Source organism: Lacerta agilis, chromosome 5, assembly GCF_009819535.1.
Source record: "Lacerta agilis isolate rLacAgi1 chromosome 5, rLacAgi1.pri, whole genome shotgun sequence".
Classification (NCBI taxonomy): Eukaryota; Metazoa; Chordata; class Lepidosauria; order Squamata; family Lacertidae; genus Lacerta; species Lacerta agilis.
Genome location: NC_046316.1, coordinates 4,167,983 through 4,195,729, shown reverse-complemented (window position 1 = coordinate 4,195,729; position 27,747 = coordinate 4,167,983). Strand labels below are relative to the sequence as shown.

General features: G+C 44.3%; 1 protein-coding gene across 2 annotated transcripts in view; it reads left to right on the top strand.

The window, feature by feature from the left end:
- Positions 1 to 16,611: 16,611 nt before the first annotated feature.
- SCUBE1 (signal peptide, CUB domain and EGF like domain containing 1) overlaps positions 16,612 to 27,747 on the top strand; it is a 180,358-nt gene continuing 169,222 nt past the window's right edge. For both annotated transcript variants that reach the window (XM_033148316.1, XM_033148315.1), the window contains exons 1-2: positions 16,612 to 16,717; positions 20,566 to 20,688. In XM_033148316.1, coding sequence (XP_033004207.1) covers positions 16,627 to 16,717; positions 20,566 to 20,688 — 214 coding nt within the window. In that variant the 5' untranslated portion in view covers positions 16,612 to 16,626. The remainder of the gene's footprint in view (positions 16,718 to 20,565; positions 20,689 to 27,747) is intronic.

Here is a 27,747-nt window from a genome sequence, read left to right as displayed (position 1 = left end):
ATGATCCCTGAGACCCACTGAGACCCTCTCTTGATGGCACCTCTTATGTATTTGATTCAAAGGGTGAGGGCATGAAGAAAGGCATTCTTGCAGGCCACGCTCTATTATTAAATAAGGCCCTGTCCGTGTAGACCAGGGGTCCCCAGACCTACCAGACCTCGGGCCGCTTCCTCCAGCGCCAATTGCGCGGAAGGCGGGGGAATGCGCGCCCACACGCTATTTCCGGCGCACTTTCGAGTCGGCGGAATGCCGAAAATAGTTTGTGTGTGTGCGCACGGGCCTCTGGAGACCCAGAAGTGTGCCAGAAATGGGCCGCTGCGCTGCGCCGGTAAGAGCGGGCAGTGTCAGCGAGTGGCGGGGGTTGCCGGGGGCCGGATAAATGAGCCCCTCGGGCCGCATCCGGTCCGAGGGCCTTAGTCTGGGGACCCCTGGTGTAGACTCACCAAAGTCCTACCCTGTGCATCTTTCAGAAGTCTTTTAAATCAGTGCCAATCTGGGTTGCCTTTCGGTACTCAGCTTAAATTAGCAAAGTGCAGACATTACAGTAAGGTTTTAATTGAACAAAACAAGTCAAAAACTGTTGGGGGGGGTTATTTGTCTCTATCCATGTTTTCCTGTTATTTGCCACAGTCCCCCAAGGCTGGGGTGGGGAAATCTGAATCTAAATAAGCAAGGAATTGTCACGCCTTTGTCCAAGTGTTTCAAGGCCACTTACTCCGGAGTAATCTTATTGGCTTTCTGGACTTTGAATCTACACATTTTGTTGTGGTGGGGGGAGGGCAGAATCACAAATGCAAATGCTTTCTGTTTCTTGACTGTGATGATTAAAAATGACAATGCCTAGAAAATATATCTTGTCAATTTTCTTTCCATTGAATAGACTGACTATTTTCCAGTCAATGCACTTGAAGAATATCAGTTTTGGAAGTTTCCCACTTTACTTAAACATGGAATACTTTCAGAGCTAAACAGAAAAGAAAAAATTGAATAACAACTTAAAGGCATTTAGTTGAAGGCAGCTAATGATTTCAAATTATAACAGAATTGCTGCCGTGTTTTATAGATCAACATGGAAATAAAATCCCTCCATATTTGCCATCCGATATGTTTTTCTTTCTTTCTCTCCCCCGTCAGCAAAATAAAATAAAATACGTAAAAACAGAGTTTTAAATCATGCCTGAACATGCAGCTAAATTTGATGCATCTCCAGAGAAAAGTGGGTAAATAAATACACCATTTTCTATCATCTCAGAGTTTTAACACCAGCCTAACTCTCCAATAACTAGCAGAAGATTATAGTCTTAATTCTCATTTGCTGGCTAGTTTAAGCCTCTCTAGGGAACTGTATTGGCTGCTTGTAGTCTCCCCCCTCTCCTTGAATCAGCAGTATCAGGAAAGACTTATTATGTTACTAAAACATATAATGTAAAAAAAAGTTTTTTTTAAGTAAAAAAGGACAAAATCTAGAAACTAGGAAGGGATGGAAAAGGGAAGTAGCATAAAAAGGAAAGCATATATAAAGACAGAGGGAGCTAAGCCTTTTTCAATAGGGGCAGTCTGAAATAACCATGGTTTCTTCTTTGAGTCGTGAGAATAGCTATTTTCTTGTTTAAAAGCTTAAAGAGCTATTAAGATGGGCAAATCACTGGTAAAACAGCTGGAAATGTAAATAGCAATTTAAACAGTCCATTGCCCCTCAATCTAAATGTGGAATGTGCGGATCTACTTCAAAAAAGTCCCTCTGGTTTTATTATATTGTCAAGGGTAAGAGGATTGAGTAGGGTACCCTTTTCTCAGTGGACTTGAATGGAGACGGTGTGCTTTATTTAGCAAATCCACAATTTTTTTATTTTTTTTTATTTGCAAGTGAGCAGACGGATCTCTAATTTCCACGCCATTCTCCCTTAGAGACCTCCTTCAATCGCGCCATTCTTTCATTATGTGGAACTAATGAAGTGCTCCGCAGCCTTTAGCTCTCCAAAGAATCCATTGCTCCAGGAATATAGTACTTAAATAAAACATGTTTCGTTGGCTGACTTCAAAACAATATTCTTATAAAGGAAAAGGAAAGGGAGAGGAGGGATGAGGTGCAGAAGAGGCCCAAAATCATTGGATGCAAATGAGTGGATCTTAGTGGATGCTATATAGAAATACACTTTTTAAAAAGATGAAACCTCTCTTCTACCAAGATGCTCTCTCTTGTGGCCCATTTCCAGAATCAAAATCAGCAGAGTCTCAAAAATATCAACTTTGCAAAACACATTGGTTCCCAATTATTTATATCAATAAGCCACAAGTTAAAAGTACTACAGGTAAAGATCAAACGGCCCTGTTTATTTAGTAGTTTGCTGGAAGGCTTTTTGAAGGTATATTAACAATAATATCTGGTGCTTCATAAAATGCCTTTTATCTTTCATACAAATGCTTTCTTTTATTGCACAAGTGACCATATTATTCATGGTTGCATGAAGGCCCCCCCCCCCTTGCCCACTTTCCCATCGATAGATCTCCCCAGTAATACAAAACTACTTGTTCCTACTTATCACTCCAGACCTGTGTCACTAGTTTTTGCTTTTTAACAACTTTTGAACACCTGATGCAATAGATGTTTGCCAACCTAAACCCCTCCCATTTTTTCTCGTTCACCCCAAGAAGCAATCAGCTGTCTTCCCATCCTCAATCTGAATTTACTTTTAGTGTATTTTCCTTTCTTCCTATTCCTGCATTATCCTGCTCAATTTTAAATGATTGTTTCACATGATGAGTTCTTACCTAAGACAAGCTCCAGTTGTGAGAATCAAGCTCCAAACTTGGATCAGGCTAGGAATTGGAGGTGGGTGGTGGTGGTTGTAAATTTTAATTTTCAATTTTAATCAGCCACCATCTTCTCTTGTGTTGCTTATCTTTCTTTATTTAGTCCTCAGTTCTAATTTGCAGCACATTGCATCTTGGCTTTAGCAAGTGAAATCATACTATCATCTTGATTACTGTAGCGCTGGCAACAAGATGTCACTTGGCTCCATCTCAGTAAAAAATAGAACAAACTGTAATGTCTGTTTTTGTGAAACAACTGGTATTTTTGGAAACTGTTGCAACTGTGCTATTTTCAGCTAAATAATTTTTAGAGCATACCCTTTATTTTTCTAAAAATCCCCACTATTCTGCCAAATCTGCTTCTTTGGGGGGGGAAAAGTATATAAATACCTCTACACAGACAAATGATGTTTCAAGGGATGTCATCACTCAATTTCAAGATCTTCTTTTGCTGGAGCTATAGCAGCACAAACCTAATTAGCCACTGCTGTTCCATGATAATAGACATATGTTTTGAACAGTGTCAAACCAACAAAGGCCTGGGAATTGAGAATGCTGGTTCAACCTTTTAAAACATATATATTTAGCTTAGGTCTCGTCATAATCTGTATTTTGAACACTCAATGGCTGAGTCTATCATCTTGTTGTTTGAATTGTGTTGCTGGATTTAACAGAAACTACTGTACCTTCATGGTACTGGATAAATTAGTGGGAAAGATTGAGGGCACAAGGGGAAGGGGATGACAGAGGATGAGATGGTTGGACAGTGTTCTCGAAGCTACTAAAATGAGTTTGACCAAACTGTGGGAGGCAGTGGAAGACAGGAGTGCCTGGCGTGCTCTGGTCCATGGGGTCATGAAGAGTCTGACACAACTAAATGACTAAACAGCAACAATAGTCTATGACAAAGGCTATCCTGATTTCAGAAGCAGTCTCAAAAAGAAAACCATATACTGTATACATAAGACACCACCAAGGCTTGGTAAAGTGTGTGATGAATGTGTGTATTGGAAATGGTCAGGATTTAGACTTGCCTCGGAAAGAAATGGATACTCTCAGCCATATTCTTGGCCCTGCATATAGAATTATAACTAATATTTAACGGATAAAAAGTAAACATTTCAAAATATAAATTTTCTTCACATCTAAGAACAGGCTGGCCGCTTCTTTAGAACACAGACCGGTAAGTCATGAGATACAAACCAGCAAAGCACAGGCCCCATTGCAAGTAGTTCCCTTGCAAAGCTCTTGTTCCTGTTGATGTGTTTTGTGTATGAGGCTCCCCGCTGTTTCATACCCATGACTTTGCCTTCATCTACTGCAGCTGGAGAGTCAACACCTCCTGCTGTCAAGACAAGTGCCAGCCCAACACTGATCTAACCTCCAGAGGGGAAAAAATAGGCAATTGTGGTTGGAGGATTATGTGCAAAATTATCTATTCTCGATTCTCTTGTTTGGTCATGCTAGAGTGTGCCCTTGTCTACTTACTTCATCAACATCTGGAGGGGACAGTGTGCCCTAGCAGGGAGGCATAGAGACCTCTCCAAAAAAGGATGGAGCAGATCTGGTGACTCATCTCCATCCACACTAGGATGGTATCAGACAATTATGTCCAAAGACTCAATAGGATGGAGTAGGGCAAATCCATTGACACGACAAGTGGGATACAGCTGTTATCCAGCAAAGCCCATAATACCTTAGGAGAGAGATTGTGGAGGGCAGTTAGTTCTCCTTTCCCTCAATGTTTGATAGTATCAATCCATTGCTGGAGTTTAATGGACCTCTCTGAAGTCCATGCTGGAAATAAACATTATGAGTGGCTTCAAAACCATTTTGGCCCAACAGGAAAAATAGATGTTCGTCTCATATGTATTCCAAAAACATACTCTCAACAACGTTAATATAAGTTCATCATTAGGCAACGCAGTGCTATTTTTCTCGAAAAAGGGGTGCTGGAACTCACCATTAATGCCTCTTGGTCTCTTATAATGGCCGGAATTGAGTTCTGGTGAGTTCTGGCTGAAAAAGAGCCCCAGAGCAAATCACGTTTATTAGCTGATTTTCATACACAAACGAGTGCCCCAAAGCAACATAAAGCATAAAAAGTAAAGGTAAAGGGACCCCTGACCATTAGGTCCAGTCGTGGATGACTCTGGGGTTGCGGTGCTCATCTTGCTTTACTGGCCGAGGGAGCCGGCGTACAGCTTCCGGGTCATGTGGCCAGCATGACTAAGCCACTTCTGGTGAACCAGAGCAGCGCACGGAAACACCGTTTATCTCCCTGCCGGAGCGGTACCTGTTTATCTACTTGCACTTTGACGTGCTTTCGAACTGCTAGGTGGGCAGGAGCTGGGACAGAGCAACGGGAGCTCACCCCGTCGCAGGGATTCGAACCGCCAACCTTCTGATCAGCAAGCCCTAGGCTCTGTGGTTTAACCCACAGCGCCACCCACATCCCGGTAACATAAAGCATAAAAGACATCAAAACCCCATATGAAAGAATCCTTCTCACCACGCTGAAAAGTGAGCCCACACCTGCAAAAAAAAACAAAAAAACAAAAACAAATCCAGTTGTTAAACTTGAGAGCCATAGCTGAGTGGTAGAACCAATGTTTTTGCAAGCACAAAGTTCCAAGTTCAATACCTGGCACCCCCAGGTTAATAGTCAGGTAGCAGGCAGTGGTGATGGGAAAGACGACTGCAGAAGATCTTGAAGAGTCCCTGTCAGTGTTCTGCCTTTGTATAAGGCTGTTTCACATGCCTAACTATATTTCAGCATCTTAGCTCTTTCCATGATCATAGCCAACAGGCATCAATGCTGATTATGATCCAATATTAATGTATCTCATAATTTTTGTATGCTTTTCTGTCCAGTGGATTGTTCCTATTTGCCCCGAGTTCCACTTTTTCCATCATGCTGCTAACATTGTGTCTTATCCAGACGACGGGGATACGATGGGGCGATATCTAAATATTTCTGAATAAATATTATTTTCCCCATAGCTACCGTGGTTGGTTTCAGCACAGCACACTTTCCCCCTCATTCCAAAAGAAGACACATAATAAGATCTATTAGATGCTACTTTGTGAAAATGTTTTGTTTATGCTGAAAAAGGTGTTTCCCTGCAAGGGAAAAAAACTCTGACAAGACTTGATAATGTAAGGCTAATGGCATTTCCCAGCCATGTTGCAGCCAGTAGGCTAAATTGTCTAGGGACAAGCATAAGCTCCCTCAGCCTGAATCCAGAGATGAGCACCGCACTGCAAAGTCAAATTTGACTGGACTTAACTTTGGTGCTGTGGTCTAAACCACAGAGCCTAGGCCTTGCTGATCAGGTCAGCAGTTCAAATCCCCGCGACGGAGTGAGCTCCCGTTGCTTGGTCCCTGCTCCTGCCCACCTAGCAGTTCAAAAGCACATCAAAGTGCAAGTAGATAAATAGGTACCACTCCGGTGGGAAGGTAAACGGTGTTTCTGTGCGCTGCTCTGGTTTGCCAGAAGCGGCTTAGTCATGCTGGCCACATGACCCAGAAGCTGTACGTCGGCTCCCTCGGCCAATAAAGCGAGATGAGCGCCGCAAACCCAGAGTCGTCCACGACTGGACCTAACGGTCAGGGGTCCCTTTACCTTTTCTCCCATCTGCCTTGGCTACCATTCCATATGATCAGAATGATGGTCACAATTTAAGGGCAGTGGCGGGGGAAGTCAAACCTATGTGACAATTTTTCTGGGGTAGCTGTGTCTCTGGCCAACTCCAGCCCAGCTGCAGAACTACTATGCTGATCTAGAAATAGCTACATGGGCATGTCTATTGTTTTTATGCATACCAAAGGGGGAAACAGGTCTGCCTCCAGATTTTTGTGGGTCGCAGGAAAGAGATTTGCTGTGAGGTCTTTCCTCCACTCGTACGTAAGCAGACTTCAAGTGAGCAGTAGGCGTCCAAGTGAGAGCAGCGAAGGCTACATTTGGTAAAGAGCCAGGTGCTCTTTTCACCTCAGCCCCTTCCTCCTCTCCAAAAGGGACTCCAGAACTCTCCCCTCCTCGTTTACACGAATGGGGCAGACCTACTTCTCCTTTTTGTCTTGGAGCATAGAGCAATGCTTTGCACAGGGCAATCTGTTGCCTGAGAGCCTGCTCCTACAGCATTCGTTGGCTCGCCCCAGCAGTTGGCTGGCGGCCATAAGGTGGATCTGGACACCAACATCAGTAGAACAAGAACCAAATGGGTGAGTTTGCAACCCTCCTCAATACTGAAGCCTCCCCTGCCAGGCATTGCAGCTTCAATGGTATCTGGGAAAGCAAGAGGTGGAGTCCAAGAGGGTGCCTTTGCCCCAAGAAAAGAAACTCTTGAGAGATGGCATACTGGTTGTGAAAGGCCATGAGTAAGTTAATGAAGACAGTGGAGGACACCCTGCTTTTGAGAGCTCTGGTCCCAGCTGCAGCTGCTGGTGCCTGTGCACAATTTATTACGTTTCCTAAAAGAATTACTTGAAGCTACGTCTGAAAAATTGGTCCCAGAAAAGATTTAGCCTTCATGGTGCTACTGGATTCCAGTTTTTGCTAGATTAACACAACCAGCCCTTGTGTGCCTGCTCTGTATCTTTACGGGGAATTTAAAAAAACAAAAACAAAATCCCATTGTAACAAATGTTCTTGAAATGTATGGCTCCATATGGTTTAATTTCAATCTATCCAAGGATGGGCCATTTAACCTTGGTGTGAATCTTACTCTCCTGCTGAAATTGCAATAGTGCTCCTGTTCAGAATATTGTTCTGGAGGCTTAGCCAGCATCACAGGAATACAAAATACTTTCACTGAATTCACTGCATGTTCCTTTAGAAGGTTTCCATCATTTTTCATGTTTTCCATGTCTCGGCAATTAGCAGGAGGCCGCAGTTGTGCTCAGTTCCTGCTTGTTGGCTCCCCATAAGCATCTTGTTGGCCACTATGAGGATGCAGAACAAGATGGGCCATTGGTCTAACCCAAGAGGGCTCTTATGATTTACACATCTGAATGAGGCGAGTTATATATCCAGCATGATGTGGAGCTGATTCAGATTTCATTATTCTCCATGTTATTTTGCTACCTAGAAGTAGCATGTTTATTAGAAATCTGTTTTCAGAGGGCCCTTTGACATTAAGATCCCAAGCAATGCCAGCATGATTTCTCAGTGGTTGCTGCTGCCATAAGATTCCAACAGAACAGCCTTTCTCATCCTTGGGTCCCACACCGTTGAAAGACCCCATGGACCAGAGCACGCCAGGCACTCCTGTCTTCCACTGCCTCCCGCAGTTTGGCCAAACTCATGCCAGTTGCTTCGAGAACACTGTCCAACCATCTCATCCTCTGTCGTCCCCTTCTCCTTGTGCCCTCCATCTTTCCCAACATCAGTGTTTTTTCTAGGGAGTCTTCTCTTCTCATGAGGTGGCCAAAGTACTGGAGCCTCAACTTCAGGATCTGTCCTTCCAGTGAGCACTCGGGGCTGATTTCTTGAAGGATGGATAACTTTGATATTTTTGCAGTCCATGGGACTCTCAAGAGTCTCCTCCAGCACCATAATTCAAAAGCATCAATTCTTCGGCGACCGGCCTTCTTTATGGTCCAGCTCTCACTTCCATACATTACTACTGGGACATATACATGTAATAAATAAAATAATAAATTCTGACCTGGTCATAAAGTTATTGTGGAAGACTGTAAAGTAAAACAATCCCTACATAAAAAATTCTGTCAGACAAGAAAGGAAAATATGGGAAACCCCCAAATCCCACTTCATTTAAGGGATTTTTGAAGTTCATTCAGTCAAATAAGAAAATTAATGGCTGGTTCACCATTATTTGATTACCAACAATATGCCCATTATTTGATTACCAACATTTGTTGACTGTCAGCTGGAAGTGTGAACAGTCTCCAGGGAAAAGCATTGCATGTGAATGTTCTGTTGCAATGATCAATCTGCGATGACTGCAGCAGAAACGTTAAGTCAGCACTTGATGCTATAGTCAGCAAATGATAAGCATATACATTTTTGAACTGAAAGGAGATACCAGTGAGGGGGGAAAGTATTTGATCCTCTGCTAAATTTGCCCATTTGCCCTCTGACAAAGAAATGACCAGTCCATAATTTTAATGGTAGGTTTATTGTAGCTGTGAGAGACAGAATAACAACAGGGAAAACCCCCAGGACCACACAGGACTGTGAACAAGGGAACCCATAAGTTTCCAGACCATTGGGAAAAGATTATTCCCCTCCATCAGCTCTGTGGATCTAGCTCTGTGAGACTGTACAAATCTGGTTCTCAACCCTTTAACTGGTTGCTGCAATGTTGGAACTGACATCCTCCAGCAGTTAGGCTATTCCTGGGAAGCGTTTCTTACATGGTGCCTACTGTAGATTTGGTTTCCAGCTCTGAATCCCCGTTATTTTTCTTCAGTGTGAAAATTGTGCATTCCTCCTGGTTGTTTTCTTTAAAAGACCAATAATGAGAGGAAAAAGCAAATGCCTGCCAAAAATTAAGACCCGTGCCCTCTTCTTTTTTCTATTTCAAAATCACAGTGATTACTTGAGTTGAAATGCAAAGTGTAAGTGCTATTTTTTTATATTAAAAAATCCAACCAGCTGAAACCAAGAAAGGGGACACTGAAAATAGTCTCAAAAAAGACTACTTAGTGTTCTCTCCAGTCCCATACAATTCCTAACATTGTAACACTGTCAGCCTGGTCCTAAACCTGTCTTTTTTTCTGGAAAAAGCTTCAGTTTAGTCAGAAATTCTTTTGTTGTGAATTGAGTCCATTGGTTCAGGTTTCTACCCTTTGGAGAAGCAGAAAACAAGCTTGCCCTTCTTCCATGTGCCAGCCCTTCAGATACCTGTATTTGAAGATGGCTCTCATATCTCCTCTCAGTCCCCTCTTTTCCAGGCTAAACATACCCAGCTCCTTCAACCATTCCTCATAAGGCTTTCCAGACCCTTGATCATCTTGGTTGCCCTCCTCTGCACCCATTCCAGCTTGTCAACATCCTTCCTAAATTGTGGTGCCCAGAACTCGACACAGGACTCCAGGTGTGGTCCGACCAAGGCAGAATAGAGTGGGAATATTGCTTATATAATTTCCCTAGATCTGCAGCCTAGAATGGCATTAGATTTTTCTATTTTGCTGCTCCATCACACTGTTGACTCATGTTAAACTTGTAGTCTACTAAGACCTATACTTTTGTTGATGCAACTTGGGGCTGCATTATTGCTGCAACACATACACCAAGGGTCACACTCCATATACAGCAGCTTCAAAGTGCTGCAGCAGCTGGCCAGCAATTCCTCTATTAGGCAATTTTCTGGCAAAACTCCTTCCTTGCAACATTGGCTTTCTGTCTCCATTATGCTCTGCTTGTAGATTTGTAAATAAAGCAAGCTTTTTAAATGCTCTGTGTCTCCAGTGCTTTTTCATTCAAAGAAACCAAACTCAGGACTTGCTTATGCCTAGGGCTTGCTGATCAGAAGGTCGGCGGTTCGAATCCCCGCAACGGGGTGAGCACCTGTTGCTCGGTCCCCGCTCCTGCCAACCTAGCAGTTCGAAAGCACGTCTAAGTGCAAGTAGATAAATAGGTATCGCTCTGGTGGGAAGGTAAACGGCGTTTCCGTGCGCTGCTCTGGTTCGCCAGAAGCGGCTTAGTCATGCTGGCCACATGACCCGGAAGCTGTACGCCGGCTCCCTCGGCCAGTAAAGTGAGATGAGCTGCCAGAACCCCAGAGTTGTCCGCGACTGGACCTAACGGTCAGGGGTCCCTTTACTTTAAGATCAATAACCACAAGGCAAGTGCATGCCTGCAGGCTTACAACCTAAAAGTCACGGCACAAAAGGAAAAAGAGGCGAGGAGGGAAGAGCAAACTCAGTTCTTAAAGTTGTAAAGTTCTTGAACTTGAATGGAAAAAGCTGGGGATGGGGAAGAGCCAGATGCAGCCGGTTTATCAGCAGAGCTGATGCAGTTGACCCTACATATGGGATCTCCCGTTAGGGAAAAAGAAACTTCAGCAGCTTTTGAGGGGCTTCCGGTGTCGGAAAGTCATGGCAGTTTGGCTGGGGTAGTCAGTCTCAGACCTGAAAGGTCTTGTGTTGGAGACCCTCAGTAGTAAGGGAGAGGGCAAGGAGTGATGGAGGGCAAAGGAAGAACCCCAAAATCATGGCAGCAAGAAAAAGAGGGGAGAGGAGCTCTTCCATGATGGCTGTTCACTTCCCCACACTCCTTCCCAAAAGACAAATGTCCAACTTTAGAAGTCTGATATTAGGGAAATTATAGGGTAGTTAACGTTAATGAGCTGGGGGGAGGTACTTAGTTGTTTCTTGACAATTGCTATATTGAGCTCTTTCAAGTATATCTCTCTTCAAAGCCTCAGAATTGTGAAGTTATCATCAGCTGGCGTTGTTGGGTAGGTGGGTGAATTGTAGAAGCATTGGTTTGTGGCTACTCAGATGCAGCATGCCTTCTTACTTCCCTACTTTGGTTCCTGGTGGCTTAATAGAAAGAGTATGGCAAAGTTAAATTGCTCTGAAATATTGGGGGCAGGATTTTGTTGAGCAGTCAGAGATTGGTGTATATAATGTCTGTTATGTTGTTTGCGGGAGTAGGCTGTATACCTGAGCCTCCTTCTAATTCCTGGATTCAGCATGGATCCATCAATTCCTGGAACAGCCAGGCTAGCTTCTTGGTGAGGTAATGGCCCTCTAGGTGTGGGCCATTAAGGAAACAAAGGAAGTGGCTTTGTACCAGGTAGAAGAAGAGTTTGGATTTGATATCCCGCTTTATCACTACCCGAAGGAGTCTCAAAGCGGCTCACATTCTCCTTTCCCTTCCTCCCCCACAACAAACACTCTGTGAGGTGAGTGGGGCTGAGAGACTTCAGAGAAGGGTGACTAGCCCAAGGTCACCCAGCAGCTGCATGTGGAGGAGCGGAGACGCGAACCCGGTTCACCAGATTATGAGTCCACCGCTCTTAACCACTACACCACACTGGCTCTCATCATTCTGTATTCGACCATCAGTCAGAAAAAATACATTTATCCATACAAAATTAAAACATCTAAAGGAACTTTAGAATAAAACATAGCCAGCACTAACATGAAGCTATACAGATAAACTCATGTCAATGCAATCAATTTTAGTTTTACGACGCTTAAGAGCTAGAAGAAGAAATTTGGCCACCAAGGAAGCTGTTTTCCCCGTAACATTACAGGTAGTAGTCTAATTCGCTGGTAGTTAGAAAGCCAAAGGCCAGAGTTGAGAATTTGTGTGGAATGCTGCAGGTTGCAGGCTGAGCAGCTGAGAGAGACAGAGTCATGCCTGATTTCTGTTGGAATCCAAGGCTGGGGCTATGGGAGCAGCAGACGCTTTTGGGGTGTTAAATCTGGAAACCTCTTTGCCGTAGGGTCAGGTTGTATATATGTGTAAAAGACACCACGGTCCCTCTCTTAGAAGGAAACACGAACCCTGCGCAAGCACCCTGGAATCTTGCGTCACTCAGAGATTGGGGTGGCGTGCAGCACTTCTGATCTTATGTCTACTTCATTGGTTACCTATTTGTTTCTGGGCTCAATCTAAAGTGCTGGTACTGACCTTTGACGCCCTCAAAGGCCTCTTGCTCCTATACAGAACCACCCAGATTCTGAGATCAGCGTCAGATAGTGCCATTGCAAGGTTTCCAATGGATAAACACAAGGAAGGGGACCTTTTCAGTGGCGGCGGCACGGCTTTCAAATACTCTTCCATCTGCATGTGGGCCCCTCTCTAAATTGGCTTTAGATGGCAATTTAAAATCTATTCGTTTTGGCAGGCTTTTAACAAATGATTACTTCTGCCACTGCCTCATTTCTTTAACTGCTTGTTACACATTGTTATTTGGATGGTTTGCTTTTAATGTGACGGAGTGTTTTTAATAGGAGGATTTTCGTATCCAGAATGTTTGCCATAGCTGTCGGTTAAATGGCAGTTCTAGCACGTCCCATCTTTTAAAGAATGAAATTTCTGCTTAAAATGTATTGAAGTTCACTAGATGGAGCTCTAAGGTACCAGGTAAGCTTCCCCAGGGACATTTGCAGAGAGAAAGCTCAGCAAGAAACTCACAACCTCTTCATGCCTTTCTGCACAAACGTACAGGCGAGCAGAGAAAAGAAAGGTCTTAAAGAAATAACAAGATCCAGAGAGAGAGAGAGAGAGAGAGAGAGGTGCAGACATTTGAGAAGTCCTTTCCCTGTGCCTTCTTCGTTTGTAAACCTGAGGGCAGCAGCTCTCTTGACACTGATTTTTATAAGCCACTCTGAGAGCCTTTGGGGCTAAAGGAGGCAGTATAAAATGGTATATGCAAACAAATAAACTGAACACAATAGATGAAGAATAAGAATTCAAAACTAATTCCTAATAATAATAATAATAATAATTTAAAATTATATATTGCAGATTGGATTTTTATAATTAAGAATTAACAAGAACTTTAAAAATACCAAATCATTTCTTCTTCTTCTGAAATGTCCGTATGTGGGAGCTGCTATTGCACCATGTATAATGTGTTGGAGTGGAACTTAACTCTATTATCTGCAATTAGTGTTTAACGTGTTGTAATTTATTTTGTCTCTCTTCTCACTCCTGGCTCTTTCAGATGGAAATCTATTGCTGTAGGAAGTATTTTGCATAAAGAAACTAATATAAAAGCAGGTTGAGGAATCTTCTATCTATAGTTTCTTAATTCAATATGGAGCTTTTAGAAACACTGGTTATATAGTTATATGGAAGAAAGCTTGGCAGCACACGAGCTTGCCTTCCTACGCTACTCATAATATCTAAGAAAAATGAACTAAAGAAAGCCATTAAGGAAGGAACAGGATTCTTTTTGTACTGTTCGAAAATTCACATGTAGCCCACTTTGACATGATTATTATCTGCACTTAACAAGAAGCCACCCTCTGAATCCTCTCCTCTGTAATTTTTTTTTTTAAAGAGCTACATTTCATCAATAGTTGAGTAATCTGGCCAATTCGATATGTCCTTGCTAAAATCATCACCATCATCAACAACAACAACACTGTCACTTGACATTGCAGGAAATTAAAATACCCAAGAAAAGGGAGGGGAGTCCTTTTAGCTCTGTTCAAACGTTATGGAAATCTAGTGGCTGGCATTAATGGTAATGACCTGAAGGGAGTGGAAAAGGCAGCACTAAGGGTTAGATGAGCCTGAAGGGAAAGGGGGGGGGGAGGCACATACAAAAAGTTTTCTTTTAGTCTGTGCCCAAGAAAGGGGGGGGGAATCCCTCTTAGTGGTTGTCAAGGAGATCTGCTGTTGGGTTTGCTGGACTGTGGGGCTTCAAAGATTCCTGCCTTTAGCTTGAGAGGAGCCATTTCTTTGCAAATCAGGCAGTCAAATCCTTGAAGAGAACAGAGGCCGAGCAGCTCTGAAAATGTGGGGAGGCTGCAACCCGAGGCACATTTTCCTAGGGAGTCCCAATGACCACAGCAAACATGCCTAGGCCAGGCTATAAGGCTCATTGAAATATGCCGGCTGTGCACCTGAGGAGGGAAGGGGGGAAACAGATGGGGTCAAACTTTTCGCCTCGGGAAGCAAGAAATGTTAAAAACGGCAGTTGCTGGAGATGGCAGTCACTCTCTGCCTACACAAGGGACCTTTAAGGCTGTGCACCTAACCCAGCTTCCAAGTTTGGTTAGGGTGGCACAGCCAAGTGTCCACAGCTATCCAGAGATTATGACCTTGAATGTTTGGTCACGGCAAACATTGTTACCGAGACCCACCTGATTTAGAGAAGCTGTCCCAGTTTCTGATTTGATCCCGGAATGTCCCACGTTTCCTTAGGATGTCCCTATTTTCATTGGAGAAATGTTGGAGGATATGGAGTTATCCGGCCCCCAAGCCGTCTGAAGGCAACCCTGTATATGGAAGGTTCTTTTTAATGTTTAATGTTTTATTATGTTTTTATATATGTTGGAAGCTGCCCAGAGTGGCTGGGTCAACCCTGTCAGATGTGTGGGGTATAAAGAGTAAAGATTATCATTATGGAACGGGACATCACTATTTTCACTGGAGAAATGTTGGAGGGTATGCATGTTTCGTTCTGCCTTTATTGGCATTCTGGTACTGCTTCCACCACTGCTAACAACAACAACAACAACAACTTTATTTGTACCCCACCCATCTGACTAGGTTGCTCCAGCCACTCTGGGCAGCTATTATTATTTATTAAATTTGTTAGCCCAGTGTTTTTCAACCTTTTTTGGGCAAAGGCACACTTGTTTCATGAAAAAAATCACAAGGCACACCACCATTAGAAAATGTTAAAAAAAAATTAACTCTGTGCCTATATTGACTATATATAAAGTAATTTTTCAATTTTTCCCACGGCACACCAGGCAACACCTCGCGGCACACTAGTGTGCCGCGGAACAGTGGTTGAAAAACACTGTGTTAGCCGATTTGTCTCGCAACCCAAAAGCAAGTTACAACCAACTAGGTGATCTCTGCACCAAGGACACTTGGCAGTTATCAGGTGGCTGTGCAAAAGGCATGGGGGGGGGACGACACACAGCAGGACTAGCTGATCAGTTGGCAACCCCATTCATGCACATTATCTAATGCAACCCCTGCAAACAGACTGCCACTCTTACCCTCTGACTGCAGGTCAAGGGGCAAAAATGAAGAGCAGGGTCTGCCAGTTAAGGCAATTTTCTTAGGAAGGAGAGCAAGAGAGTGTTAACTGCTGACACTAATAATTTTAATTGGCGGTTTGCATTTTAAAGAGAGAGAGAGAAAGGGGTAGGGAAACTTCCGTTTTCATTCCACTTCTTATCTGTAGCCTATACCAGTGTTTTTCAACCACTGTTCCGTGGCACACTAGTGTGCTGCGAGATGTTGCCTGGTGTGCCGTGGGAAAAATTGAAACATTACTTTATATATAGTCAATATAGGCACAGAGTTAAATTTTTTAACATTTTTTAACATTTTCTAATGGTGGTGTGCCTCGTGATTTTTTTCATGAAACAAGTGTGCCTTTGCCCCAAAAAGGTTGAAAAACACTGGCCTATACCGCCTTTCTGTATCGCTGTGCACAAGGAGGTTGACAAACTGAAGCAGAATGATCGACAAAGACGACGCACCTGATAACAACCCCGACCCCAGACGAGTAAGTCACAACAAACACGTGAATTCACACGAGCAACTTGCACCGAATAAAGCAGTATTGAGAGCAGCCCATGAGAACAGAGTAATAGCACGCCGTAGAAATAACTCTCGAAGCATCGGCAGAAACTCGCTCACAGAAATGGCAACCCACCGTTACGCGAATATAATCCATTAAAAATAACATCAACATTGCAATGCAAAAAATAAAATAAAATTCAAAGAGAGCCAACTGAGCAACAAGGTCACATAACTTTTCACAATAACGTTATCAGAAATATATTTTCCTCTCAAGGCTTTCAGTGGTGGTGGTGGGGGGGGAACGGGCGCCCCAAAAAGAAGAAGGTCGCGCAGGAGGACCCCTTTGGATGCTAAGCCCGGCCTCTCTCGCCTCTCTGCCCGGAGTTCCATATCCTGAGCTGGCGCCCCTCCCCCTGCGCTGCCCCCCCTCCCGGAGCCGGCCGGGCGATTGGCCTCCCTCCCCGTCCGTCCCGCCCACCGCGCGGTCCCCCCGCGAATCAGCGGGGTGCTGTGGGCGCGTCCGTTCCTGCGGCTGCGAGTCGGCCAGCGCCGAGCGCGCCCCTGGGCAAAGACGCGCACGCCCCACCTCGCGCCGGGTCGCACACCTATTGCCATGGGGACTGTTTGCTTGGCGTGGCACTTGTGCTTGGCGCTCGCCTTCTCCCTGCACCCGCGCAGGTTCGCCGCCGGCAACGGGGTCCCAGGTAAGGGCGGACAGAGGCTCCTTCTTCCTTCTCTCCTTCTTCCCTCCTTCCCTCTCCCTCCTTCCCCTCTTTCTCGCTCTCCTCCTGCGCACCCGAGTCCTTTTTCTGAGGGGCTCAGGTTGGAGGTGGGGAGAGAGGAGGCGGCGGCGGAGGGAAAGCGGCTTCTTCTCCCGGGATGGAGCAGCAGCTCCTCCGCCGCCGAAGAGGGAGAAGAAGTTGCATTTGGGGATTTTTGCTTTCGGTGGGGGGTGGCGGCGGTGTAGGACTTTTTTTCTTTTAAGCTTTGTTTCGTGCCTCTCAGACTCCCAGCTCCTCTTAAAAAGTTGTTTCCCCTGAAGTGGGGAAGAGATGCAAAGCGACCAGTTCGTGGTGTCCGGGGGGTCAACCTGTCTAGACAGAGAAGTGAACCAGTTGCCATATAGCAGCAGCAGCAGCAGCGCAAAAAAAGGTTAATTATAGGATTTCTTAACTTCACCTTGTGTTTGCTCTCCCCTCCCGGCCAGTCTCCTGCTCCAGCCAAATTTTCACAGGATCTTTCTATTGTGCTTGGAATAGTTGCCTGACCCTCCTTTGACTTGGGTTCTTTGTATTTTTTTGGGGGGGGGGAAGGGTTCAATATAATGTGGCAAATACCTTAAAACTATAGGGTTCTTTCTCTGCCCCTCCGTAGATTTCCAGATAGCCTGAACCTGCAGCAAGAAAAACATATTCCTTCTCTTTCAGCAGAAATTTAGAGCATCTTGGCGGTTCTGTTTATGTTTTGTGAGATTTTAGCCGGAGATATGATATGTGGGGACCAGCTGCCTTGCAAGTCGATGATGCTCCTAGAACAGCAGTTTGCAAACAGTGTCCTGCTATTGCGCTGGGAGAAATAACTTAATTAAATAATTAAGTGCTGCTGTGAGCATCCAGATACTCAATGGAGGGTGCTGTCCACTGTGTCTCTGCATGATTCACTGCTCTGGCCTTGCCTCTTTTCAACCAACTTCTGTGGGGGACGGGTAGGTGATTCTGCCCCTCTCAATCATGCATGGATCCGAGTATTCAATCACTTCTGACTCAGAGAGATGCTGTAGAATTCCCTGACCTTGGAGGTGGCTCAGCTGGGATAGTGATACTGCACACAGAAACGCGCAGGAGTTGGGCCCCTCTCGCATTCAGAAAAGCAAACCTGTTTTTTTTTGGGGGGGTGCACCTCCAGTTTTACTATTTTTTTAATGTTCTGCTGTCAGAAGTATCAGGAAGATTAAGACAAACCTAGGAATCCAGTTGCATTAATCTTTCCCTATAAGCCAAACATTGTCCCTGAAAATGGCGAGGGGGTCAGGGATTAAAAATATAATGCGGCAGAGGAAGTTTCGCCGTTGGATCTGCCCTTTCCATTTGACTCATTGGCATTCACACGCCTGACTCTCAGGCATCCTCGGTTTGCTGTGAAATGTCCCCTTTGGGCTCAACACAGTTTGAGTTTTTTTGAGGGCATTAGAAAGGAGCCCAGCTGTCACTTCTGCTGAGCTTGATGGGAGAGCTGCTTGCCCCTTTTAATGAGTCAAAAGTATGAACTTAGGCATCTGAAACAAAAGCGCCACCTCCTGCTTTATCCCCTGCCTGATTGAATACATAGTGGCATGTGTATGTGATCTGAACTGTGCCCTCAAAAATTTACTGAAACCCCCCCCAAACTTTTTTTTAAATAAAAAAAACCCCACAGCTAGTTCTGAACTGCTTGAGCAGTTGAAATAAATCAAAAGAAAGAAACCAATTAAGCCACTATTCTCTTTCTTTCAGTCGTGGAGAGCAAACTCCCTTCTCTTTCTCCGCTTTGTTAGAAGCAAGGTCCCTTCCGCCTGTGTTTTAAGAATTTTACTTCTTAGAAGGTTCGCCCGAAATAACAGTTCCCCTCTCTGCTTTTTTTATTCCTCCCCCTTGCAAAGTTCTCTGATGTGTGCCTGGCCACAATATCTGATTATTCCTGCTGCCTCTTAGCAGCCCCCCTCCTCTCCCCTCCTCTGTGACTTTGAAGAATCCTCGTTTTATCGCTGGAGAGATGGCTGAGTGAGCATTTCTGAAACAATTAGCGTTAGGATTTCAAGCTAACAATCAAAGTCTTTTTCACTTTGGTGCACCTTTTCTTAGGATCTGTTAATCTAATTGGCATGAAACAAACTGCACATGGATGGTAGAGGAGTCTTTTCTATGCTCTCCCCATGCCCCCCCCCCGCCACCTATATTATAAATTTAAAAACTTCACATTTATTGGCTCCTGATTTTAGGCAGTTAATTGTTAGCCGTATCATTATTACTGGTGGAGGCTATGCAGCCAATAAGATAAAGAGCCCCAGATGGGCCTCTGGCATTAAATTATGAGGAAATCCATTTAAAGGCTCTTCTCGCTATAAGGCAGAGTTGCCTGATTGACATTTAGACAGTAATCAATAGCCTTGGGCCACTTTCTTCCGTGAGCACCAAGGTCTCCCAAGGCCTGGTTTCTCAAAGACAAAAGTTCTTCCAAAGGGACAGCTGATTCCCAGCGCCTTCCCCCTTATGCAGGGACTGCTGTTTCAATTGACAATATCTCTCCCCGACCCCTTGCCTGAATTAATGCTGTAAAGCAGCTAGGTTTGTGGACTGGTGGCTTTCTGCTTACTCCTTTTTCTGAGTATTTATCATGTTTAGCTATTTCCTCCATTAATTTTCTCAGCAGCAGCATTTCGTATCCATTAAAAAAAAGTAGTGGGGGCAGGCATGGAAAATGAGTATTTTTTCTGTTGAAAAAGTGGGAGGGGAAACAATGGCAAGAGTGCTTAACTTCTTAATAATACACTAGACATCCATTGTATGCCGTTAGTTGTGGGAAATGTTCAGAAGGGCTGTTCACTTCAAAGGCAGTTAGTTGGCCCCTTTGGAAACAGGTCTTTTACACCTGACCCTTTTGAGTCTACAATGCTATGCACACTTACTTCAGAGTAAGTTCCATGGATCTCTGTGGGGCCTGCTTCTGAGTAGGTGTGTATCAGATTGGGCTGCATCCTGCTGCATCCTGCTGAGAGTAGACGGATTGAAATCAAGGAGCCCACGTTAGTTTTGCTCCTTAGTTATGAGCAGTCATTGCATCTCTTCGTAGAGAGCAGGCTATTGAACTGGATTAAACCTCACTCTGTGGCATGTTTCACAGGCTTGCCTGCAGTATTCACCTGTCAGAAAGGCTGGCCCTACCAGCGAGATGGCTGCTTCAGGTGACAGGTGCCCCTGAGCTCTTCCTGAGCCTCACAGACTTGTTCTGTGCCCCCTAAGCTATCCTACTGGTGCGATTTCTGCGCTAAAAGACACTGTAGGCACATGTCTCGCTTGATGGAGTTGCGTGCATTTTGTACTTGGTTATGCATTCTTCATTGCCAAAAGTAATGCAAGAAGTGTCCCCCAGTTTCTCGTGATGAATATGGGTAACATTGGTGTGTTTCTAAGGCAGAAACCTAGATTGGATTTTGGTCTTCATTCTGTCTTAGTGGCAGGCAACTAAACATTGTAAGTCATGGCACTGGATAGAGATGCACATTCTAATCGCTTCAAAAGATGCCCAAGTATTTAATGGAAAGCCAGGTTATCTTTTAAAAAATCAATTCACAAGGGCTAAGTTTTCTTTTGCCTACAGCTCTTCCTTGCTAGATAGAGGCATTTGCCTTTTGTTTATGGCGTGTATATTGCAGTGGTGACATCTAAATAATTCTGGGTTTGCCTTTGGCGACACTTGGAGCAAACTCAGTTGAACAGCTTTTCCAAGTGGAATCTCTCAAAAGTTCTTATGAAATCCCTTGTTTTTCTTTTTTTTTATATGTTCTGTGATGCAGATGCAGATGAATGCACAGAAGGGACAGACGACTGTCACATCGATGCAATTTGTCAAAACACGCCAAAGTCATACAAATGCATTTGCAAACCAGGTTATAAAGGAGAAGGGAAACAATGTGAAGGTAAGGTTAGCTGCTCTCTTATTTATGTCAAACTTATCCCAACCCCCAACCCCATTTCATTTACTCTGCTCGTGCTTCTGTAAATAGTGGAATTCCTGAAACAATTAATGCAGATTTATAGCTGCTTATCCTCAGATCATGGTGTTTATTGGAAAGAAGCTCCTGCTGCTTCTGTTAATTGTCTTGTACTGTATCTAAATTTCAGCATCCTACACTCTGAAGTTACTTCTCGGAAACCAAAGGTGGCTTTTGTTTAAAAGTAGTGTGTGTATACAGACACATGCACACACCAATGTTCTGCATGTATCATGTGGCTAATTTTCTTTGCCATATGCTTGCTTCCTTTTGAGGCTTGGTTGAACCTCTCAGAAATACCCTGTTTCTCCTAAAATAAGACATAGCCATAAAATAAGCCATAGCAGGATTTCTATGCATTTGCGAAATATAAGCCGTTCCCCAAAAATAAGCCATACCCCGAAAATAAGCCATAGTGACGTGGTACCTCCCATTAAAACAACCTGGAGAGGCGTGGCTATGCAGCGTACCGATGCGACGCGGTTAAAATAAGACATCCCCTGAAAATAAGCCATACTGTGTTTTGTTGAGCGAAAAAAAATATAAGACGGTGTCTTATTTTAGGAGAAACACGGTAGTGGCCAGCTAATGGTCTACTTCATGATAGGCTTTTAATCTGTGAGATAAGAGCAGGGCTATACACTGAAATAATGAGCGAATGTTTTGTGATACTTCTTTTTTTTTGCACTCTACAAAATCGAGGGACAGAATGTGGCAATGGGTGCATACTCCAGCTTCTTAAGAAACACAATTTCTTTTCTTGAAGAAAAACAAAAAACCAGAGCCACTTTCTAGCTTTTATGGCTACAGAGTTAGGCTAGCATTGTGCCTTCTACAGTCTCAGAAGCCAGAGAGGTGTCCGCAGTGCTCCTTAGCTCCCCCATGGCTAGCAGAACTACAGCAGATTTGCAAAATAAAATATATTCTGCAGAGTTGCTTAACGTCTGTTATTCGTATGGTCACACTTTATTTTTTTACTGCAGAACGCACGCAGCTTTGCCGACAGAGTAGGGTAAAGTAAAATAGTTTTGTTTTAATTAACTTCTGGGAAAGCTTTAATTAACACTAGGAAAACCAGTGTTAAGATAATACTGAATACACTAGATTAGTTACAGGTCGGTAGCTGTGTTGGTCTGCCATAGTCAAAACAAAATAAAAAATAAAAAAATGCCTTCCAGTAGCACCTTAGAGAACAACTAAGTTTGTTCTTGGTATGAGCTTTCGTGTGCATGCACACTTCTTCTTCAGATACTAGATTAGCTTATTGTTGTAATGAAAGCCAGTACAGTAAGCCTGTGTCTTACATGTGCGTAACTTGTGCACATTCAGCTTTATGTGTTTGCCAATTTTATTTTAATTTAATTAAAAAGGGGGGGGGGCAGATGTCCAGGGAAAACGACTTGGGCAATCCCACCTGCTGTTGCACCCAATGTGTTTTGAATCATACACTGTTCTGGCTTTAGGTGTGATCCCTGGAACATAACCCCTGTGTAAGTTGAGGGCTTTCTGCACAGGAAACACTGCCCAAAAGCAGTGTAGGCAATTTTCATTTTTCTGAAGCAAAGTCAAAATGATCCACTCTTGATTGGGCCAAGAAGAGATTCTATTTTTGAAAAGAAAGGAAAAAGTCTCATTAAAATTAAAGGTGGGGATCAGAAAATTAGTGCTCTTACTAGAATTTACTTCTGGAAGCAATTGTTTTGCATTGCTTCGCTGTCCTGCCTGTTTTCTCTGCCTCAGCCTGTTGTAGCTCCTTCCTAGTGCCCTCCATGCAGTATGGATAGTTGCAGATGCTTCTTTTGCCTGCATAAGCAGCAGTGTACAAAATTGAAATAAGTGAGGGGCCCTCTAGAGCGGATCCTGTGTTGGATTCTGAGACATGTCTGCTATTTTAAAAAATAATAATAATGGAAAGAGTTGGATTAAAGTACATCCTCAAAATGACATCTTTGTGATCATTAACTGAAACCAAGAGTGAATGGGCTATTGGGATAAAACAGGCATATTTTGTCCATGGAGGCGCAGGTTAATTCTGTGTCCAGGGTGGCTGTCTACCAGCTCCATCTGGTGTGCAGGCTCAGACCCTACCTGCCTGCGGACTGTCTTGCCAGAGTGGTGCATGCTCTAGTTATCTCCCGCTTGGACTACTGCAATGCGCTCTACGTGGGGCTACCTTTGAAGGTGACCCGGAAACTGCAGTTAATCCAGAATGTGGCAGCTAGACTGGTGACTGGAAGCGGCTGCCAGGACCACATAGCACCGGTCCTGAGACATCTACATTGGCTCCCAGTACGTTTCTGAGCACAATTCAAAGTGTTGGTGCTGAACTTTAAAGCCCTAAACAGCCTTGGTCCAGTATACCTAAAGGAGCGTCTCCAGCCCCACCGTTCAGCCCGGACACTGAGGTCCAGCACCGAGGGCCTTCTGGCGGTTCCCTCACTGAGAAGCAAAGCTACAGGGAACTAGGCAGAGGGCCTTCTCGGTAGTGGCACCCGCCCTGTGGAACGCCCTCCCATCAGAGGTCAAAGAGATAAATAACTATCTGACTTTCAGAAAATATCTGAAGGCAGCCCTGTTTAGGGAAGTTTTTAACCTGTGATATTTTAATGTATTTTAATATCTGTTGGAGGCCGCCCAGAGTGGGTGGGGGGACCCAGCCAGATGGGCGGGGTACAAATAATAAATTAGGATTAATAATAATAATAATAATAATAATAATAATATCAGGGTGACCCTGAAATCTCTACCATTTGTACTGCAAATCAGTAGTAAGTTGGTTTATTTGTTTAGACACAACTAAATTACAATTAAACAAATGACGATCACACCTTCCTTTCTCAATTAGCTATACACTACATTAGTTTCAAAATATTTCAGCCATACAGACACTACCACAAAAAGAAGCCAGCTTTTTTATTTAGATTACCATCTAAATTACCAAGAAGCCATCAGGTGCCCTGATTTTACTAGTAGCTGTTTCAGTAACATCTGAGCACAAGAAAGAAAATAACCTTGACATCTGCTTACGACACGATAGATACTATTGATCAGGTTTTTTTTTATCACCTTCTTATACTGTAAATGGAAACAATAACACCAATGTCCCAATCTTACAGAAATTTTAGATAAGCAGGGAGAATCATGAGCCAGTGTAGATTTGAGCAGGTCTGAACTGACATACGGTGTGGGTAGCAGGTGGAAAGTGTCAGATTCACACCTGGCCCTCTTTTCAGCAATATTGTTTAAGAAGCACAGGTGAAAAAATAATTTCTTCTTAGCAGCTTGGAGATTCCTCATAAAATCCAAAAGTGGTAAGAAATTAGACAGTTGGAATATTCTAAGGGTGCCTCCAGACTCAGTATTTTTCAAGAGGGGTTTAACTTCATACCAGTTTGTACCAAAATGAATTAAAGCACTTTGTTGCCCAGGCACAAGAAATCAGTGTTAAAAAAAATCAACAGATTTTTTTTGTGATTTGGAAAGTGATGAGGAGATGCATTGAAAAGTGTGGAATGAATGGACAATGAATGGGAAGATGCGTAAACATCTTGCATGCAATTCAAGGTGATCGCTCATTGTCATATAACCGCCTCGTAAACAATTCAGGATGTATGCTCAGGGAAGACCTGGCAAACTAGGATGAATGCTGTATAAACAAGCCACCTGAAGAAGCCTTCTGCCTGCTGCTCCAAGAGGCAGTTGGTATAGTTCTAGCTTCAGCTGGGGCACAACGGAATAGGCTTCCCCAAGCTGATCTGGAGCAGGATGCTAGTGGAGAATTTTGTCCTCTCCAAACATTGGTTTTAAAGGTAAAGGTAAAGGGACCCCTGACAGTTAAGTCCAGTCATGAACGACTCTGGGGTTGCTGCGCTCATCTCGCTTTACTGGCTGAGGGAGCCGTCGTATGTCCGCAGACAGTTTTTCCGGGTCATGTGGCCAGCATGACGAAGCCGCTTCTGGCGAACCAGAACAGTGCACGGAAACGCCCTTTACCTTCCCACCTATTTACTTGCACTTTGACGTGCTTTTGAACTGCTAGGTTGGCAGGAGCAGGGACTGAGCAACGGGAGCTCACCCCGTTGCGGGGATTCGAACCGCTGACCCTCTGATCGGCAAGCCCTAGGCTCATCTAAAATGTAAAGTGAAACAATCATGCATGGATCATGCAGGTTTGCTCAGGGAGCTTACATTGGCTATGGTTTTCTGTTAAGTGTACACTTGGTACTACAAAATGCATTGTCTTCCTAAGTATGTACCTTCTATCCTGCAGATTACGTTTACAGAGCAGTGGCACCAACTTGGCCTCGAGTGGTCAGCAGCCTTCTCCCAGCCAAGCACCCACCTCCCCTATGCCTGCTGCCACTGTAATAGTTTTTTTGGGGGTGGCCCCCGATGGCGCTGCTGTCCTTGCCCTGCAACGATGTCGGCTCTGCTGACTTGTGCAATCCTGCTGGGCTGCTGCATGACAAACCACATGGAGGGAGCGGGTGGGCAGCCAGCCAGGGGACGGACATGTACCTGCTGTTCCCCCTTTGCTCCTCCAGGAGGCAGACTGGAAACCAAGGGTGGCACCCAGCAAAGAGGAGAGCAGCAGAACGAGGGAGGGAGGCAGGAAGGAAGGAGGGTGGGCAAGGAAGAAAATATTGAAGGGCTCTGCCCTCAGAAGAAAATTATTGGGGGGGGCCCTACAGTTGGCCCCTGTGTTGCAGAGTACTCCTTTGTTGCAGTGTATATTAAGGAAGAAGTTTGTTCTAATAAAGGTTCGGCTTAATCCTCGCCCCATCATCCTCCCCCCCCCCAAATGTAGGCTAAAAACCATTCTTCCTAGTTTTCAAAAACCGATTAAGCCTTGAAAATGAGGCTGTGTAGTATTTCCATCACTCGTTATAGTATATCCTTTCAAAATTATGGGTATTTGTGGAAGAAAGAGGAATACATAGGATATTTTTCCTGTTGGGTTCAGTGAATTACAATAACAAAAGAGTAAACCTGTATAATTCAGTTGTTTATACGTAGTTTATTGATGCTGCCAAGGGAGTGCATGGCCTCTGTGGTCTTCATCCAATAGTTACAGAAGTCCAGAAAGATTTGTTTTGATTGTTTGTAACAAAGGACAGCAGTGAGATTCAACGAAGGGATGGGGACCCTTTGCCTGACGGTTCAGAAATCTGCAAGGCAAAGCACCCGCCCTTATTACATGTGCCTACAGCAAGGCTTAATGGGGGAATGGGTAGACACTTCGTCCATTGGTTTAGCTGCCTGCTTGGTGAAGTGATAACTCCCTCATCTGCAGCAAGGTTTAATGGAGAGGTAGGGAGACCCCCCCCCTTACCCAGCCTGCAAGGGGGAGAGGTGCTTAGCGCCTCCCCTTCATTAAATCTTGCTTCAGAGGTTTTCAGGTATTGAGTTGGATCAGCATCTGTGAAGTTGGAGTAGATCTGTGAAGATTTCAGTAGCGCTGGCGATATTGGAACAGGTTCAGGGCAGCAGCTTGCATCTCCCTGTCTTTCAGTTCGTCTGGAGGCCTTGTGTGGCCTTCACTCTACCCAGCTCATTCTGCTGAGCTGTAAGGAGCTGTCAGTCTGGGAGTATCTCTGACCTTATGCAGCAGCTACTACCGGTATAAATTGAGAGAAGGCTGGCTGGAGAAGGAAGGATGAGGAACCTGCATGCTCTGAAGAAATAATTGGGACCCTCCCTGGGATATGTTTCTGAACTGAGAGAGAACTAAGAGTGCATCATCTTCAAGAAAACAATCAAAGGCAGATGAAAACTGTAGCTGCTGGAATTACTTTTTGGTGTTCCTTACTGGCTAGACAAGTGCAAACCAAGGTCTGGCACTGTGCGGCAATGGTTTCAGTCAGCAACGGGGGAAGTGCTTATCTTGCGTTCTTTCCCCCCTGAGCCCCCAAAACCCCTCAAACAATGATACCATATGGTTTCAGGTGTTTCCCTCTTTCCTCTTTGGGCTCAACAGTAGTCAGTAGTCTTGGAAGTCTGCACTTCATGACATGTACACTGTAGTGCAAAATGGACCTTCACCAGTAAGTTGTGCTTAAGGGGCAATATTAGTGAAAGCTGGTGGAGCACAGAGTTTGAGAGGTACCAGTTGTGGCAGCACGAGTTTGATGAGGCAGGAAGGGTAGATAACTTTCAAGATGATGCAGTCACTCTTGCACCAGTGTAAGTGAGAATGGGTTGGGATTTACACTGGTGCAAGAGCCATTGGATTTTCCTGTTAGTTCTTTACTTCCTCCTATGGGGAAACCACCACAGATAAGAGGTGCAAAGAACGCTTTGTGTGTTTGTGTTCCCCCCCACTGTGGGCATCTGATGGAAATCTACTTTAAAAAAAACAAAACTGGTTATCGTTGGCGTTAGTTGTGATTATGGTACATGTCGAGATGTGCACAGGAAATTCCCTGTGGAGAGGGGAAGGAGCAAATGCTTCTGATCTCTTGGCTTCAGATAAGGAGAGCGTTGTGCTGGCTTTGAGTAGGCCATATGGTTTGACAGTAAGTTTTGCAGTTGTCATTTCTGTTGTAACTTGAGTGGTGGTTATGATGAGAGTTTCAGCAGTTATTGTACAACCATGTTTGGATTGCACTGTGTCTGAAAACCATGAAGGCAAGTTTAAAGAGGACATCAGATGTTAGGTCTATGTGCCCTTTTGTATTTTCTCGTTAGTAGCTTGTTAGGCATTCCCAGCCAATATTCTTCTTGTTGATGAAATGTTGTTACCTTTTGCATTTCACTACTATGATGGTAAGGGACACGGGTGGCACTGTGGTCTAAACCACTGAGCCTCTTGGGCTTGCCGACTGGAAGGTCGGCGGTTTGAATCCGCATGACGGGGTGAGCTCCCCGTTGTTCGGTCCCAGCTCCTGCCCACCTAGCAGTTTAAAAGCACGTCAAAGTGCAAGTAGATAAATAGGTACCACTCCAGCGGGGAAGATAAACGGTGTTTCCATGCGCTGCTCTGGT